General features: G+C 35.3%; 1 protein-coding gene across 3 annotated transcripts in view; it reads left to right on the top strand.

The window, feature by feature from the left end:
• mmm (missing minor mitochondria) overlaps positions 1-16923 on the top strand; it is a 45280-nt gene that overhangs the window by 4996 nt on the left and 23361 nt on the right. For all 3 annotated transcript variants that reach the window (XM_089249947.1, XM_089249948.1, XM_089249949.1), the window contains exons 4-11: positions 1269-1370; positions 4596-4796; positions 4948-5105; positions 5871-5979; positions 8330-8408; positions 11826-11950; positions 13366-13533; positions 15140-15268. In XM_089249947.1, coding sequence (XP_089106073.1) covers positions 1269-1370; positions 4596-4796; positions 4948-5105; positions 5871-5979; positions 8330-8408; positions 11826-11950; positions 13366-13533; positions 15140-15268 — 1071 coding nt within the window. The remainder of the gene's footprint in view (positions 1-1268; positions 1371-4595; positions 4797-4947; positions 5106-5870; positions 5980-8329; positions 8409-11825; positions 11951-13365; positions 13534-15139; positions 15269-16923) is intronic.

Here is a 16923-nt window from a genome sequence, read left to right on the forward strand (position 1 = left end):
AAGTTCTTTTTAAAGTGGAAGTTCTGATCGCATTCATGCCTTGAAAATTTAAAACCATAGAAACCCAACTTCAGTAATTACCACTACACTATCAGCAGGGTTTTCAAACTTGAGTCCGTCATGATCCCCACGCGACTGCTTAGTGGCTCCGCATAGTTATGGCTCTTTACTCAAATGATGTACTGTGAGAGATTGAAAATGGGACAGTTAAAGATAATTATATTTAGTTGTATTAAATTGAATAAAGCCGTTCAGATGGCAATTTCCATTACTGGCAGTGGTGTTCGAGCTAGGGGATGTTGTGTGTACTCAGGAGCACCCACAAAATTTTGTGTCACGGAGCCCTGGAATCTCCCCCCCCCCCTCCCCGAATTAATTGAGAAATCAAAATTTCCTATGTGAAACTCAAGTCAAGCACACACAGGGGTCTAAAAAATACTTCTGATGCTTCTGCTTACTGGTGTGTCATGGTGTTTTAGAATGTCATTGAAGTGCCTCAAAATCAGGGCAGGGGAGTAGGAAGATACGGAGATATTCTAATCTTGTGTCTCAAAAGAGCAACAAATGTTGAATGTTTGGAAATCCCATGATCCAAGAGCATCAGGTTTTTGATCCTAATTCTGAAAGAATACAAGTCTTGCAAACCGTTTCAACCATTCAACTGTACTTCAGATATTAAGAAGTCACCAACAAATAAGGCAAATATGCAAAAAATATGCAAACTCCTACATTTATTGTTATTCATTGGTAATTTCTCAATATTCTTGGGCAAAGTTGAGCTACTCTTCAATGTGCTTCAGATGCATGATTTGTTATGCAAAGACATATATACAGATTGTATGACACTCCAACTAATCAACTAATTTGAATCTACAAGGACCCAAATTCCACAAACTTTTATTGCACCTATGTGTTTTTTTGTAATGCTTTTATATGCATACCTAGTGAAGATTAGTCTGCAAAATGGTGATTGTTTCTTGAAATAATTAGCTCAAATGTTTCTGGGAGAAAAATACTTGGAGGTTCTAATTCGACTAGGTTCAACTAATCGAATAAATTCACACACTGATGATTTTCTTTTTTCTTTTTTTTACTTCAACAAAATAACTCTTTAGTCAATGTTATACCAGCACATAAAAATCAGTTTTCTTATCATTCATTGTTGATACAGTCAGGAATGAATTGAAAGCATTGGATTTATATGAAGTGAGTAGTGGAATTATAGCCATGGTGAAAATGGGCTAATTAATAATTGTCATTATTTTTAGGATGAATTAATGAAACAGCAGAAAAATGCCATTGCTGAGGACGTTTATGAAACAACGGAAGATGAAGTTAATGCTGAAATGGTATCAGATGAAAGACCGAAGGTGAATTTTTTTTTTTTAATTTCAACAGCAGAAACATTTGAAGGCTTTTGAGTATTATTTGTGATTTGCTGCAATAGCATTCAAATATGTGTTATAGTGTATCTTTTATTTGAGTCAATAACTAACCCCCTATAGAAACAATGGATAAACAGGATAAACACCCCCCCCCCCCTCCAGACAACAAGTTTATAAGATAGTTCAATAAAGATTTTTAAATGCAATAACAGTTTAATATTGCTGATTAAACATCTAGGCTGCTTATGTTGGAGTTGGACAAGGTTTGAAAACAGGGTTTTTTTTGGGGGGGAGGTGGTATGGAACATGTCTTTGCGGCTGAAATTTGGTACATTTCTTCTTCGATGCTTTTTCTTTTCTTCTTCATTTTGTTTTCAACACTTCATTGTGAAAGGATAAAAATATTTTATTCTGTATTTTAGGATACACATATATCAATATTTAGGATATTTAATGTGTGCTTAGCTCCTGAAATTTTTCTCTCTGCAAATCTCTCTGAAATTTTTTTTTCAAAAAACTTGTAATCACGTTTTATATGTGTGCCATAGATAAATAAATAAAACTGACAATATATAAAATTTTGAAAAAAAAGTTTTATTCTTATAAAAAACCATTTTTTGTTCATGTCCCGAAATTTTTCTCATTTTAGAACATCTAATGTGTTACAATAATTCAAGAAATACATTTTTATACCATATTAAATCTGATAAACACTTTTAAGCTCATTGAAAAGTTTACTCTTACTGCTAGATCAACAATTTTGAGTTTGACTTTTGCAAAATGACTTAATATTCATGTTATGTCTTTAGTATCCATCTTTTTTTTCTCCATCGGATGTCCACTTTGTTACGTCATTATCATAAATAATTAGAATTTTTTTCATCTATATAGTACATGGAGATACTGATCATTCCCAAAAAAAGTGTACATTCCATATTTTTGAATGAAATATTCAAAATTGAATTTTCAAAATAAAATTGATCTCAAATTATATCCAATGACATAGAGGGAAGATTTAATAGGAAGAAATTATGTATTTGTTATTTCAATAAATATTTACGAGCATTATACGGAATGGTTTGTAGGGAAAAAACAAGAGATATACAGGATATATACAGGGTGTTCTGTTAATGGACCGACAAACTCAGTGACTTGTTAGTAGGCATCACTGAGGAACAAAAATAGCTATGGAACATAGTGTTGCAAACCATGCTGAGAGGGTGAAAATCGCGAAAAACGCATGCAGGCTCCGAGTCCAGAGGAGACAAAAGATGGATGTCAGTTGATCTCTGAATGTGTTCGTGGGTTAGCTCACCACATTTGACGTAAGCAGCATCGCGAAACACATGCTGGGGTAGGGTCGCGGTAGTAAGCACGTGTAGCAGTTGTCTGTTTCAATGAGTATCGTGATGGCTGACTACACGAATGGGAAATACACTGATATGCATCTGATTTATGGTCGAGCAGATGGTAATGGGCGCTTAGCACAGTGGATGTACCAACAGCAATATCCGATGAGGCGTTTTCCGCACCATACTACCTTCGCCACGATCGGTCAACTACTATGGGAGGAGACGGGGACCTTCCACCCAGCATGGTGTGATGCAGGGAGACAAGCAATGTATGAACTCCTCAAATGTAGAAACCGTGCTGCAGCGGTTTGGCGATTCCCTGTCAACAAGTACACGAGCGGTTGCAGCTGAACTCTGTTCACCACATGGCGGTCTAGAATGTTCTGCATAGTGAGAAGATGCCTTTCTTCCACAATCAGAAGGTACAACTTCTAACCGAAGACGACTGTCCCCATCGTGAACAGTTCATGCGCTGGATGCTTGATGTCAACACACATTCTAATCCTCAATTTCCTGCCACTGTTTTATTTAATGATGAGGCCAGCTTTACACGAGAAGGCATTGTCAACACACATAATGCACACATGCGGGAAATGGGTAATCCCTATGCCAGTGTACCGTGGAAATCTCAACAGAGGTTTGGTGTCAACATGTGGGAAGGAATCCTCAGTGATTATCTCTTGGGACCGTACTTGCTGCCCGAATGCCTGAATGGAGTGATGTACCTTGTTTTTCTGCAACACGTCCTCTCAGAATTGATGCAAAGTGTGCCGGCCGCAGTGCAGCAAGGCATGTGGTTCATGCGTGATGGTGCTCCTGCACATTTTTCCAGCGAGGTGGTTACTGCTTCATTTTCCAAAATTTCAAAGGTCATGAAAGCATCGCATTGGATGTTCTGTGAAGAATTAAATTCCAAGGAGCTTGCGTCTAAAAATCTGTCAAGTTGTTTATGTTTTGTGTCCATGTCACTCTTTTGCAGCTTCATTATGTACCAATAGATTCAGAGGTGGATGAGAAGACCCGCCATTTTATTTCTTTGTTATATGCAGAAATCGTCTAATACCACTATGAGAATAATTTTTTGGATGTCATATTTTGGAATCGACCTAATGCGGCAAATTTGAATAAGACCGCAAAGGGAAAAAAACTAACCCCTTCTGAGAACTTTTTCTAGTTCTTATCTGTTAGTCTCCCTATCGAATGACATGACTTCAATCACCCAGTGGTAGTTTATGCTCTGCACACTATTGTTGAACAAAGTGAGAGAAAAAGAAAAATATATTCAAATTATTATTATGCCTAAAACCCTTGAAAAAAAGGCAAGACATAGTTTTCAATCAATTCTTTATGCCAAAAACATAACCAGCTTCCGAAGAGCCATGAAAAACCTCTAGTTTCCACATAATAGTTAATCGCTGGCACACAAAGAAACACCATTTTTATTTCTTTACCTGTGAAAAAGTATGCTGTTTGCAAGGGAGGAAAAAGCCTGATGTGAATTTTTTGAATGTTGTAAGTAGGAATAGTGAAAAATTCAAACATTGTATCCAGGGAAAATTTTAATATTATCAATATAGGAAAAAAGTTAAATTTGCAAAAATTAGTCATACTAAGCGACAATGTTATAAGCAGATCGACTGTACATGTCACACGTAGATATATATGAATAGATCAGTGTCTCCAGAAAATGTCTGTCACTCATGTGGACATTGAGTTTTATCACTCGTACATCACAGCCAAAAAGTCAAAAATTTTCCATTTGCTTGAGCAAAAACCTGATAGATGTTATGAAAGAAAAATTATCATGGAGATAAAGTGTTCAGAAATCTTTTTATACTGAAATATTCTCTTGTTGTAGATTAAAATAGTGTTGGTGCCAGCTGAAGGATTCCAGGCAAGATCTCTTCAACTTTTTAGCAGATTACCTTCTGAATACAAGGACCTGTACACTGAGATTTTGCCAGAAACAGAATACTATGAAGAACCAATCGAAGAGGAGACATTTTTTGAAGAAACCTTGGAGCCAGTTGTGAAAAAAGTTCTTGATAAAGGTGTTCAGGTAGGCTATTTTCTTCTTTTGTAGTTTCATAGAATTTTACGTGCGTTAGAAAGGCACCATGTTGAAAATATATCGGGTTACATTGTGATGATAATATATTTATGATGCTTATTAATATTTTTTAAATGTATCTTATCACAAACTTTCACAGGCTTCGGTTACAGAAGAGGGCAATTTCTCTCAGACTCAAAGAAGTAAGCTTGCAAATGCATGTGCTCAGACAGAACTGAAGGAATTTACGGATTTGGAGAAAGATCAGCTGTGGAAATCCGCAGAGATGGCACTGTTTTTGCCGGAAATTGAAAATAGGTACTGCTTAAAGAAAGAATTCAATTTAACCTTTGTATATAGGAATTATTTCAATTCTATAATGCTCAGGGACGAGATCTGAAACATATTAACCTATTTATAGCATATAGACTACTCTCCAGACTAGGATTCTTTTTTTACTTCAAACATTATTGCAGGAAATTTATACTTTCTTTCAAACTGAGCACAACTCCGGTCTATTGCCATGGGCAATTTACCACCGATTGAGTTGTGCTGGAAATGTGAGTGTGTGTATCTCAGAGTCAGAGTGCATACACAGTGTTGTGCGTAAATTAGTGCCACCATCTATATTTCAAATTGTGAGTGAAGTGTAATGATTGAACATCTGTAACGTTGTAGGCGTTGTAGGGCTGTTGTTCTCTGTGGCAAGAATTTTTAAGGGAGCAATTAGCTCACATTTGCGCCATGAAGTTGGGAACCACAGAAAACCCAAACTTCAGCCGACCACCACTGTGGTGACAGTGGGGTTCGAACCCAGGTCCTCATGATGCGAGTCCGTCACTATGCCCACTTGACCAACACAGCGGCAGGAAATTTATACTGTGAAAAAAAATTATGATGAAATTAATACTGGGGGCCTCTTAGCTGGGACCTTTCCAGCAGTGTGGTATGTCTAATCTATGTGAATTGCGGGGGGGGGGGGGGGGGGGAATGAACATGCATACCCTCTAACCTCTAACTAGGTGACCTTTGGACATTGAAAAATTGAACAGGTATTTAGTTTAGCTGTTTGATTTTTTACAGGCTTTTAAACATTCTGTTGGAAAATGCATCTGGTGGTCTAGGTAAACCATGGGCGGCTATCAAGGGGAAGGAGGCAGAGCTTGCATCTGCTATGGATGCTTCATTGAAAGTATGTAACTATGATTTGTGTTTTCAATCTGCTTTGCTTGTTTCATTCTTTTTCTTTCATTTTCAGATGGTTTCAAATATTTTTTGATGTGCTTCAAAACAAGACTCGACAAATCATGAAAAAATCTAGGTGCCAAAAAATTTTAGGAGCCAAACTTTTTTTTTCCAGAGAAAAAATGTCCAAAAATAATATTTCTTTCAACTTTTCTGGGACATAGCAACCCTCTTCCACGTTGATAAATATGCCGATACAAATTTCAAAAACTTTGTGCTGTCCTGACTAATTTATAAACCATATATAGAAAATTTTAGGTGCTACTTGTGATTTTATAGTTGCCGTGGCAACCTGATACCTAGTATTTGTCAAGCCATGCTGTAAAATTCACCTATTTAAGATGTTCGCCCCCTCCCCTTCCCAGTACTTTTTTTAATCTTAAAAATGTTGTATGCATAAGCAATAAAATTAGCTACTGATTTATTGCACATTTCTAGTGATTAAATTTATATCACATTGCATATATTTATTATGCTCCATGTCAGAGATCTAGTGTCTTCATGTAGTAGCTAGTGGCTGATGTCTGGACAATGTTTGAAGTGTGTTGTGAATATTAGCGTACATATATAGCCTTCTGATCATCTTCAGGCGTCATGACTTGTCCATATCTGAAACTTTTGTTTTTGTGTTTTTTTCGGTTTTTTTTTGGCTTTTGCTCTATTCACCACATCACCTTACTATGTGGTTTGTGGTTAACATTTAAAATGTTTACGAGAAAGGTTTGTTATGCCTATGTGTGTATACACAATAAAATTGTATCATTATTATATAGTCTTTTATTTGCTCTCCCATATGAATTAAGTTCCATAACAAAGTGTGCGGCCAATTGGCAAAGACTAAAATTCAGTTCCTTTACAATAGGAATGTAATTTTTAAGTTTTTTGCAGTATTGAGGGAAGAAAATGGGCTTTGACCCACATTCGAAATACATATGATAGCTTATGAGTATATATAAAGGCAAAATCACTCACTGCTCTAAATAGTTGATAAAGTTTTCACAGCCTCCTTTGATGAAAATTGACTGTTCAGATTCGAAGACAATCATCTATTTGATTTCATCCTCAAAGTTGTGTTCCAGTTTTACCAATTCTCCTTGAGATTCCAACTACTAGTGTTGGGAGAAACATTGAGGGTAAACTAAAACAGATGATGGTCTTCGAACCTGAACAGTCAATTTTCATCAATGCTCAAAGTTTAAAAAAAAAGATTAACTTCTTCTCTTATTCTTTGATATTAGTTGACACTTTGAAACCTACCTGAAACAGTATTTAAATATTGAAACATTTCTGCGTGTTTTTTTGGAATTATTTGTTACGAAGGTGATGCGATAGTTTTTCTGGGTCACACAGGGCTCACATATTGGCAGTTGAACACCCCCTTTCCCTGATCTAAAGGGAGATTTTTGAAAAGAAATCACTCTTATATTTAGGACTATTGAATTTTATGATAAAAATTTACTCATACAGGTCAATTGTTTTTTATTTCATCAAAAAAGCATGGGATTTCCAATGCAATTAAATAACAAAGTGAATTTGGTTTTGGAAGCTCTTGTATTAGTTGTGATCTAGTATTAAATATTATTGAAATTGTGCTTAGTAATATGAAAAGTAATATTTCATATTAAATAACATGAAGATTCGGAAGTAGACTTATTTGACCTATTTTTATGAAACAAACATGCTAAACTCCAAGTGATTTAGTACCAACTGAATTTACCTTTCAAGCCTAAACAGTGGTTATTATTTTGAAGTTTCTCATAGAACCAAATTAAGCATGAAATGATACTGAATGAAGAATGAACTTACACAAATAAACTATAGAAGACTTACAAGTGGTTTCTGGGCTATTAGGCCATTTTCTTCCTGCCATTTCACCCACATCTGTGGCAGGCATCTTCTGAGGTTAAGCGAACATAAGTTTCTGTGGCAAGCAAAAGCACGAAGCCTTTCTCGCTTGTCACAGAAACCTTCGTTCGTTTAACCTCAGAAGATGCCTGCCACAAATGTAGGTGGAACGTCAGTATCAATGCCTTAGACTATGACCTAATAGCCCAAAAACTGCTTATAAATCATTGAATGCCTGCCATGAAAGCCTCAGGCAATACTTTTAGCTGTAGAAGTTTATAATGTGATCCCATTTCTTCTCATTGTTTGTGAATCATGATTATCAAATATGTAACAGCATGATAAAAAAGTTTGATTGTATTGTTGACTATTTAATCACACGTTCAAGTGATTTAATTAACATAGATTCAAGTTTTGGTAAATTTCTGTTGTCATCTCTGTTTTTTTTTTAGATCACCAAAACATTTCTTTGTTGCGGAGAAGGGCAGCACAAAATGGTTACTGCAATTGATTGGCATCCAGTTTTGAGTGGTTTGTCTATTCTTTCAATTCTGCATAAGCTATTTCATAGTGTTATTTTCTCTGAAAATGGGTTTAAAAATATTCATTAATGTTAATCATATCTTCCTCCTCCCCACTTTTGAGAGGCTTATTGTGATTTTCTGCATGTAATCTATATATTATATGCTTAAAATGAAATATGAATTTTTTATTTTGTATTATATGCGCCTGTGTTATATATTGTATTATCTGCTGCCTTTTCTGAGTGGTTGACTATAATAAATGAAGAAAAAAAAAGGATTAATTTAAAAAAACAAAAAAGAGAGAGGGACGCTAAGACACACTAGTGCAGGGGTTCTCAACCCTTTTTCCTTCCCATACCCCTTTGGATAATATATTTTTTAGCTGTTAGAAAATTAGAGTTTACTTCTGAAATTGGTTTACGTATTCTTTATAATGTCTTTTTGGCTGTGGCTAATATTTAATTTTGGCTTCATTTTTTTTAATTAACTCAAAAATAAAACTAAAAAAAATATTTTTTAACTTTTTTTTTCTTGATATTTGAAAAAATAAATAAATTTAATGGTTATTCACTTATTGATTCCAGCCGCAACAACTATGAATTAATGTTTCTTTGACACTTGACTAAATTTTTTTGAGTTGTGTGTTCATGACAGTATCAAATCTAAGCACAACATGCTAATAATATGAGGTACCAATGTAAACAAACCATGAAATAATTTAGGTAAATAATGGTATTTTTTCTCAACCGAAAAATAGAAGACAAGTATGATCGCTAATCGAAAAAGAAACTTTTGCAATGTAAAATTCGTATGACACATTTTTGTGAGTAGAAGATGAGGTGTCAAAATATTGAAATTATTCATATTTTTTTAGAAACTGAAAAATTAAATTTTTATCATTTAAATTTTTGTGAATAATCAATCGACGTGTAATTTTTTCCCCCATCTCACAACCCTGAAAATCCTCTGCCGCACCCTTGTTTGGGAATCACTGCACTAGTGGGATTTCCTGTTTTTTAACGTTTTTCATTCCCTAAGATTTCATAATTGGTGAAAAATTTGCACATGCTGATTAGGCAGATATATTATTTCCTTAAAGTCGAAAAATTTGCATTTGCTTGTATACAGGAAATTATGGTGCTTTCCTAAAAATAGTGATGGTTTTTATTGTATATCGCCTCAAATTAATCATTGCTAACCTTTTGTCCTCCTTAACAGTAGTTTTTAGGTATGCTGTGGCATCTGAAGTCATTAGATTAATTTACAAGGTGACTGAGGTATATTCCATCAGTTTTTGACGCTGATGGGACTTTTGTAACACTTAAAAATCGATAAATTCTTATTCAACTTTCTTTCAGTTTTATATATTTTCTTTATATACATGCAGTGGAACCTCTTGCTAACAGACACTCATGAAACAGAAAAATTTGCCTGCTAATGGGGAATGTCCATTAGCGGATAGTAAAATACATTGAAGCCTGTTCACATTTTTCAAAAAGTGTCAATTTGTGAGAGGCATTCATTATGGGAGTTATGTATGTGTGTATGTGCTGCAACAGTGTAAGAGATATGAGGCCAGCCCTGGTCTGTCCACAATTGATAGAGAGGGCTTGGTTGATCTAGGTCTAGGCACTACTGTATATTTATCTGTGTACTGGAAGTAAAGGTCACTATGTTCATTTCGGTCAATATTGGGATAACACTATTAACATTCAGCACTTTTGTTACACTCACATGGGTATACTAGGACACTAAGTCCTATTTCAATAAATAATGGAGATAATCTCACATTATAAAACAAGTGAGCTCCATAAAAAGACATACTAAAAAAAATCGTTAAATGGCTCTCCTGTAAAACTTCCCTTTTGTGATATGGTGCTTTTGCCCTTTACCTTCGGCATGCAGATATATATCTCAATAATCTTATAAATTATTGTATGCTATAAACCCGAGAGTATGCATATATGTGGTACTGAAGCGCTTCAGTCATAATAAAAGTATTGATTCCAAGAATTCTATTATGAACAATATTCCTTTTTTTTTATCATTAGCCAAGTTTTTCGAGTTCTGAACTGGTTTCTGGCTGGGTTTGAACAACCTAATTTGTATTCTTTGCTTCAAATTAAGACATTTTAATTTTTGGTTGCTGCAATATTCCATTGGAGCGTTATTGTTTCATTCATAAAAAAGTGACATTATGGATTCTTCCAACAACATATACAAAAACTGTCAAATTTATTAGATAAAGTGATTAGAAACTGAATTAAAAATTCAGATATCTATGATGATGATGACGATAACAATTCAGAGTTGAAATGCTGCTGAGCTTGGGTTGTAACGCTATAAATGGTGTTATCACAATAAATATGTTCATCAATGAAAGAAGCTTTTAGCTTTTTGAAACCTTAGAACCATCCACCTTGAATGAAACCTCAGGATGCTAAATGTTCTTTTTCTGATTTTCTGAGCAGCAAGGATGTAAGTGTATGAATTTATAATCTGCACTGATTATGACAGCTTTGTGTTTGTTTGAAATATGGTACAATTAACTTAAAATTGTGTGCTATATAGCATATAACTAAAATTCCCAATTGAAAAACTGTGCACATAAGTTAAATTTCTAATGCAGCTGGAGCACTAAGTACAAATACAAAGACCACAACAGGCAGAACATCCAATGAGATGGCTAAAAAGTGATGCCCATAAAAATATGAATGCCAAATATAACTAAAATGCAGCAACTGAAAATAAGAGCAGTTATTGCGAGAAAACAAATACACACTAAAATAAAACTGATACAAACTAATGATAAAATAAAATACACAGCCCATAAAATCGTCTTATCTAAGTATAAATAGAATCTATCGATTTATCCCAATATTCTTATTGTATTTCTTTTTGAATGTATCACAATTGTGTTAGATGACACAATTGTGTTTACCGGCATGACAACTGACTTCGAAGTCTGGGGGGGGGGAACACATTGTTTATTGCTGGGGGGGGCACGATGATGATGATGCCAATTCATATACACATATATACGATAGATCAGTCAACTCCACACCTTTGATGCTGGGGGGACAATGCCCCCCCTGTATCTCCACCCATGAAACCAAGCATTCTGTTCCCTCTTTTCAACCACTGCTGAACAATGTTCAGAAAACCTATGCTGTTCATCAATGAGAATTCCCAAATCAGTGATCCCAGTTGCATCTGGAATTACATAACCATTCAACTCAAGTGAAAAATGGATTGTTTGAACCAAAAAACTGAGTACTGAGTACCCCCTGAGAAAGTACTGAGTACCCCATGTAAACATTTGTGTCTATTTTTCCCAAACATGCATCCTCCGAAGTTAGTGTATAGCAACTCGAGTACTTTTCAAAACATAACTATAAACAGTGTCATATTGTTTCTTCCTTAGATGTGTTATTAATTGCTGCCGCTCATAGCATGGATTTTGAGGAAAAGGTTGATAGTTTGTCACATTTTTTGCTCGAGCCATGCTATTTGTATATCTGGGGTATCTATGATTCCCTTTCACCACGAGTAAGTAACTTCAATCTTTTTCATCTTTTAGTATACTGTGTAAATTGTAAATACCATATATATAACCACTTTTATCATTGAAATTCACCAATTGATGCAAGTGATGTATTTGTATTGAAAACAAGTTCCCCCCCCCCCCATCTCTTAAAATTATTACTAATCTGTAACAAGCAATCCATGAGCAAGATCCATTTCCAAGTTTATTTTGGTCTAAAATTCTATGTATTCAATAATTTGTATAAGTGATATTAAAAGACATTTCGATTTTTGATACAGTCAAACTTTGTTGAGACAGAGTTGTAGCAAATTTTGAAATACTGAGTACTAAATTTTGCATTAACTGACAAAACATCCAGTGATTTGTTTTGTGAAAAATACTTTGAAAAAAAAAGGTATGTAGTTAGTAAACATAGTGTATGTTTTTAGCTGTAATCGAGTTAATAAATTCTCTCACAATAATAAGGAGAAACATATCAAACAAATTTGTATTGCATTACTTGTGCCTCTAGAAACATACATTAACATGGCCCATTAGCCACCCTTTGAAATCATAGTTTGTTTCCACTCCTTTACAGTTTAAGGAGAGGTCCTTGACTATATAAATGTTTCATCTATCTATAGTGAAGTGAACATGCTTGATGTATCAAAAATGATTCCCACCCCCTGCAAGGAAAAGGAACCGGTGAATCTCACTCGGTGAAGTTAGGTATAAAGTGAAGGTAAAATAAAAGTTGCTGAGTATTGTCAAATTATTCAGAACTACCATCAAGTCATTTAAAAAGTCATGTACCCTCCTGTATTTATTTTTTAGCAGTTACCATTTTTGTAAGGTGATATGAGACTCATCTTTTATATGAAGGTTAAAATAACAAACTTTACTAGAAATGAAAAGGGGGTTACATATTTACAATATGTGCAAGTGCAAACTGAAAATGACACTAGAGGCAGTGTCTCTGTGTATCAACAACAGTATTGCCAGGAAAAAATAAAATAATAATAATAAAAAAAGGAAAATGTGCTGTGAGGATAGAAGTATATTGTGGTGTGGCAGTGCCATCTATCAGATGGAAATAAAACTACAACATTTTCTGAAATTGCCATCCCACCACAATTTCTAGGCAAAAATTTTGAAGAGAGGAATTGGGTTTATCATATGAAATTGAATTTCGATTCAGTTTTGAGTGCATGCCACCCTTACATGTTTATATTGAATGAAGATATTTTAGCTATTAATTGGCCAATATTAATCCAAAGTGAAAAGTATTCGATTAGTATTAAGCAAGTTTGCCTTTACAAGGTTTGACTGTAATCCTTGAAGTTTGGTCATTTCTATGGGAATGAATAAAAAGCAAAAGTTTGTGATCTATATATATACACTCATACATTTTCATTATTTCTTCTATTCTATTTCTCAGCTATTACTCGACAGCTGTGATGAAGTTTCTTGTGTGCAGTTTAACCCATCTCATTCCAGTCTCATAGCAGCAGGTGGTAAAAATGGACAACTCATCCTTTGGGATCTTAAAAAATATGAAACTGATATACTACCGAAAACTCATTTTTCTATATCAAGTGCAAATGAGGTAAATTAGTGTGCTGCATTTGTATTTTTTAAGTTTAGTGACTCTCAGCACTATTCTAAGATATTGAACAGTATTCCATTTCCAATGTTGTGCAGCATAGAGCACCAAAATAAATTATCAAAGTATGATGTACATTGATGATTGTTTTTGCATGGATTTGTTATCAATCTTCTGAAGCTAACTATATATGCAATGGCAAATAAGCAGGGGTGGCTCAAGCAAAGGTGCAAACGGTGTGGTACACCCGGGTGGCATGTTGTAAAGGACAGAAGCCTAGACTTTCATTTAGACATATAACACTTTAAAATTGTGGATAATAAAAATTCACAAGGTGCCAGCACTCTTTTGAGCCATGTAAAAATAATCACCAAAATATGATCATACTTTGATGATAATGAAAATGTTGAGAAAACTTGAGGGAAACAGACAGGGTCTTGGGCCTTTATACCAGAAACAAGAATGGCCTCCATCACAAGGGGCAAGTGTGCATTTTTGTGCCCCCAGGAATGGTCAAATAAAAGTAAAGAAAGAATTCAAGTTCTCTTTTGTCTCAGGGTCTCTCTGGACCACCAGAACTCCTCCTCACTTCCCTCTAGTTTCTGCCTAGGGAACCCCTTAGAATAGGTATTTTGGCATTAACAAAATTCACCTCTTTGTTGAAGATTTGAGATTACCGGTACATAATCCCGCCAATCTCCCCATTGAAAAGTCTCGCCACAAAGAGCAACAGACCTACAGCAGTACAATTATTTAACCATTGCACTTCACTCATAGTCAGACAAATTGATGGCATGTGGTAGTAATAATGTGGTTTTCAACTTCAAGGCACAAATGCAGACTGATCTCCTTCATTAAAAAGTCTCGCCACTGAGAGCAACAGGCCTAGAATGATACAATTATTCCAATCATCACTCTTCAGCCATAGTTAGAAAGATTGATGGCAGATGGCAGCACTACATATAACAAGCATTAGGTATTTATTTTTAAAAAAAATACAAACTACAGGCTAAAGCCCAGTTACAGTTTGCAAATGGGAACACAATATAAAAATAAAAACATATGCATGTATAAAATAAAAAAAAAGATTTAAAAAAATTAAAATATACGTCATCATTATTGCATCTTAGAAATCGGTACAATGGAGAATTTTTCAATACATTTGAATGATAGGAGGAACATAAAAAAGACTTTGGCTTCTAAGTTTGATGTGTGGATAATAATGAAAATAAATAGAAAATAAAATAAAAATAAAAGTAATGAGGTTAAGAATATCAGGTGCATCAATATCAAAGTGAAAATTTTTTACAAAAAATCTGGTAAGGGCCCTGTGACGATGAGTTTCAGTTGAATCACAACAAACTTGAAAGGTACTGATAACAGGATGCAAAGAATGCATTTCTTTCTTGGAGTAGCATGTTGAGCAATGTGTAGAGTCAACATGGCCCCACCACGCCAGTTGAGGGTTAATGCTTAATTAAATTTGAGCAATTAGGAGAAAAAGCAGTTAGGTAGTATGAAAATATGTATTCTTAATGATTAACAAGATTTGTTTTAATTAATAAGCAGTTAATTAAAATTTTAAAAAAATATACCCTGTGTTCTTCAGGCTTGTCTTGGTGATTGTGAGGCATTGTTTTTCAAGTCTTCTGCTGTGCAATATTGCGCTTCTTCACTCATTGATTCCAGTCACTTAATGGGAATAAATTGTCTCCACTGGATTCCAGCTGGTTTAGAGGTAGGTATTTTAATCATCTGAAATATATTTTAGTTTGAGCTGTTACATGGTCTACCGTCTTGCATCACCCTGCATTTACATCGTTGCTCTTAAACATGATTTTTTTAAAATCAGAATTTGAGCAAATTTTGTAGACTTTTGATGTCAATTTATCTCCCTTTTCTTCCCACTTCTTCTAGAAAGATAGAGGCATTATCAATGGAAATTTTACCTTTACTTGCGTCATTATTCTTGGAACAAGTTACTCACATAAATCAGGGTATTTTTGTCAGTAACTTGTAGGCTATAGACACTCATTGCCATAAAAATTTGCGCACCAAGAAAAAGTTGTCCGAATGAAACGAAATTTTATATACTGTATATGAGTACAATATTAATATAAGCAAGTGATTATGTATAATTAAAGCAAAAGAATCATTTGTTACATGAAGGTTCTACATTTGAATGGAGATTCTAGTACCCTGTTGGTCTACCTCTAGCTTGAATACACGATGCAATACAGGTGGGCATTGAGGCATACAGGTCCCATATGGTGTCCTGCATCATCTCATTCCACAGTTGCTGTAAGAACGCCTCTAGTTCAATCAAATTCCTAGGCTGCTCAACTTGCTGTCCCTAGTGATCCCAGATGTGCTCATTTGGTGCCAAATTTTGGGATAGGGCAGGCCAAGCAAGGGTGCTAATGTAGCTGAGGCATTCCTGTGATACCCTTGCTGTGTGTGGTCAAGCATTGTCCTGTTGAAAAAGGCCTCCTAGGAGCCCTGAAATGAGTGGCAACACATATGACTGAAGGATGTCATGAACATACTGCTTGGCTGTCATGGTGCTGTGGATGAATAATAGAGGTGATTGGGTGTCGTATGCAATGGCACCCCAGCTGTGCAAGCATTGGGCCGTTGTATAGTGAAGGCAGGATTGAGGCGTTCGTCACGGATTCTCCCCACACGTACATGGTTGTCATCACTGCCCAAATTGAGTCTTGATTCGTCCCTGAAGATGACCTGGTTCAATTCAATTGTGGTCCAATCCTGTCGAGCTCAACACCACTCCACACAAAGGTGACGGTAAGTGGGTGTGATTGGTAGCACACATAATGGGCGCTGCAATACCAAATATTCTTCATCAAGGTGTTTCGCGCTGGTACAGACAGACGCAGGGAGCCTGTAGTGAAGCTGCTGCCTGTGTCTGAATAGTGCTCTGTGTACCTTTTTTATATGATAAAGAGAACGAAGTTCAATGCCGTTTGGTGGCATTACACGTTGCGCAATCTTGCTGTGCATCTAATCGTTTGCACATCTGCCAGACACATGTCTTCATGCCAAGTTTCATCGCGATCTGACAATTACTTCTTGGTGTGCAAATTTTTATGGCAATGAGTGTATTTGCTTTTTGCAAAGAAAATGTTTTAGAAATCAATAAAAAAACATTGCAACAAATATGGCTTCCAAGTTTTTTTTTGGAAGCATAAAATAAATGATGAATAAATGTTGTTTTGGCAAGGAAAGATACTTTCTGGTTGTTAATGCTGAGATAAACACAGAAAGAAAGGTCAGCTGTTCCCACTGGAAATCAAACCACAGTACTCATGCAATCTGGACAAGTGCATTATCCGATGTACCACACGGATGTGAGCCCCTCTCTTTCCTTGATATGTA

The sequence above is a fragment of the Pholcus phalangioides genome, unplaced genomic scaffold, assembly GCF_987345545.1.
Source record: "Pholcus phalangioides strain wild (caught in Gottingen) unplaced genomic scaffold, Ppha-v1.0 ptg000022l_1, whole genome shotgun sequence".
Taxonomy (NCBI): domain Eukaryota; kingdom Metazoa; phylum Arthropoda; class Arachnida; order Araneae; family Pholcidae; genus Pholcus; species Pholcus phalangioides.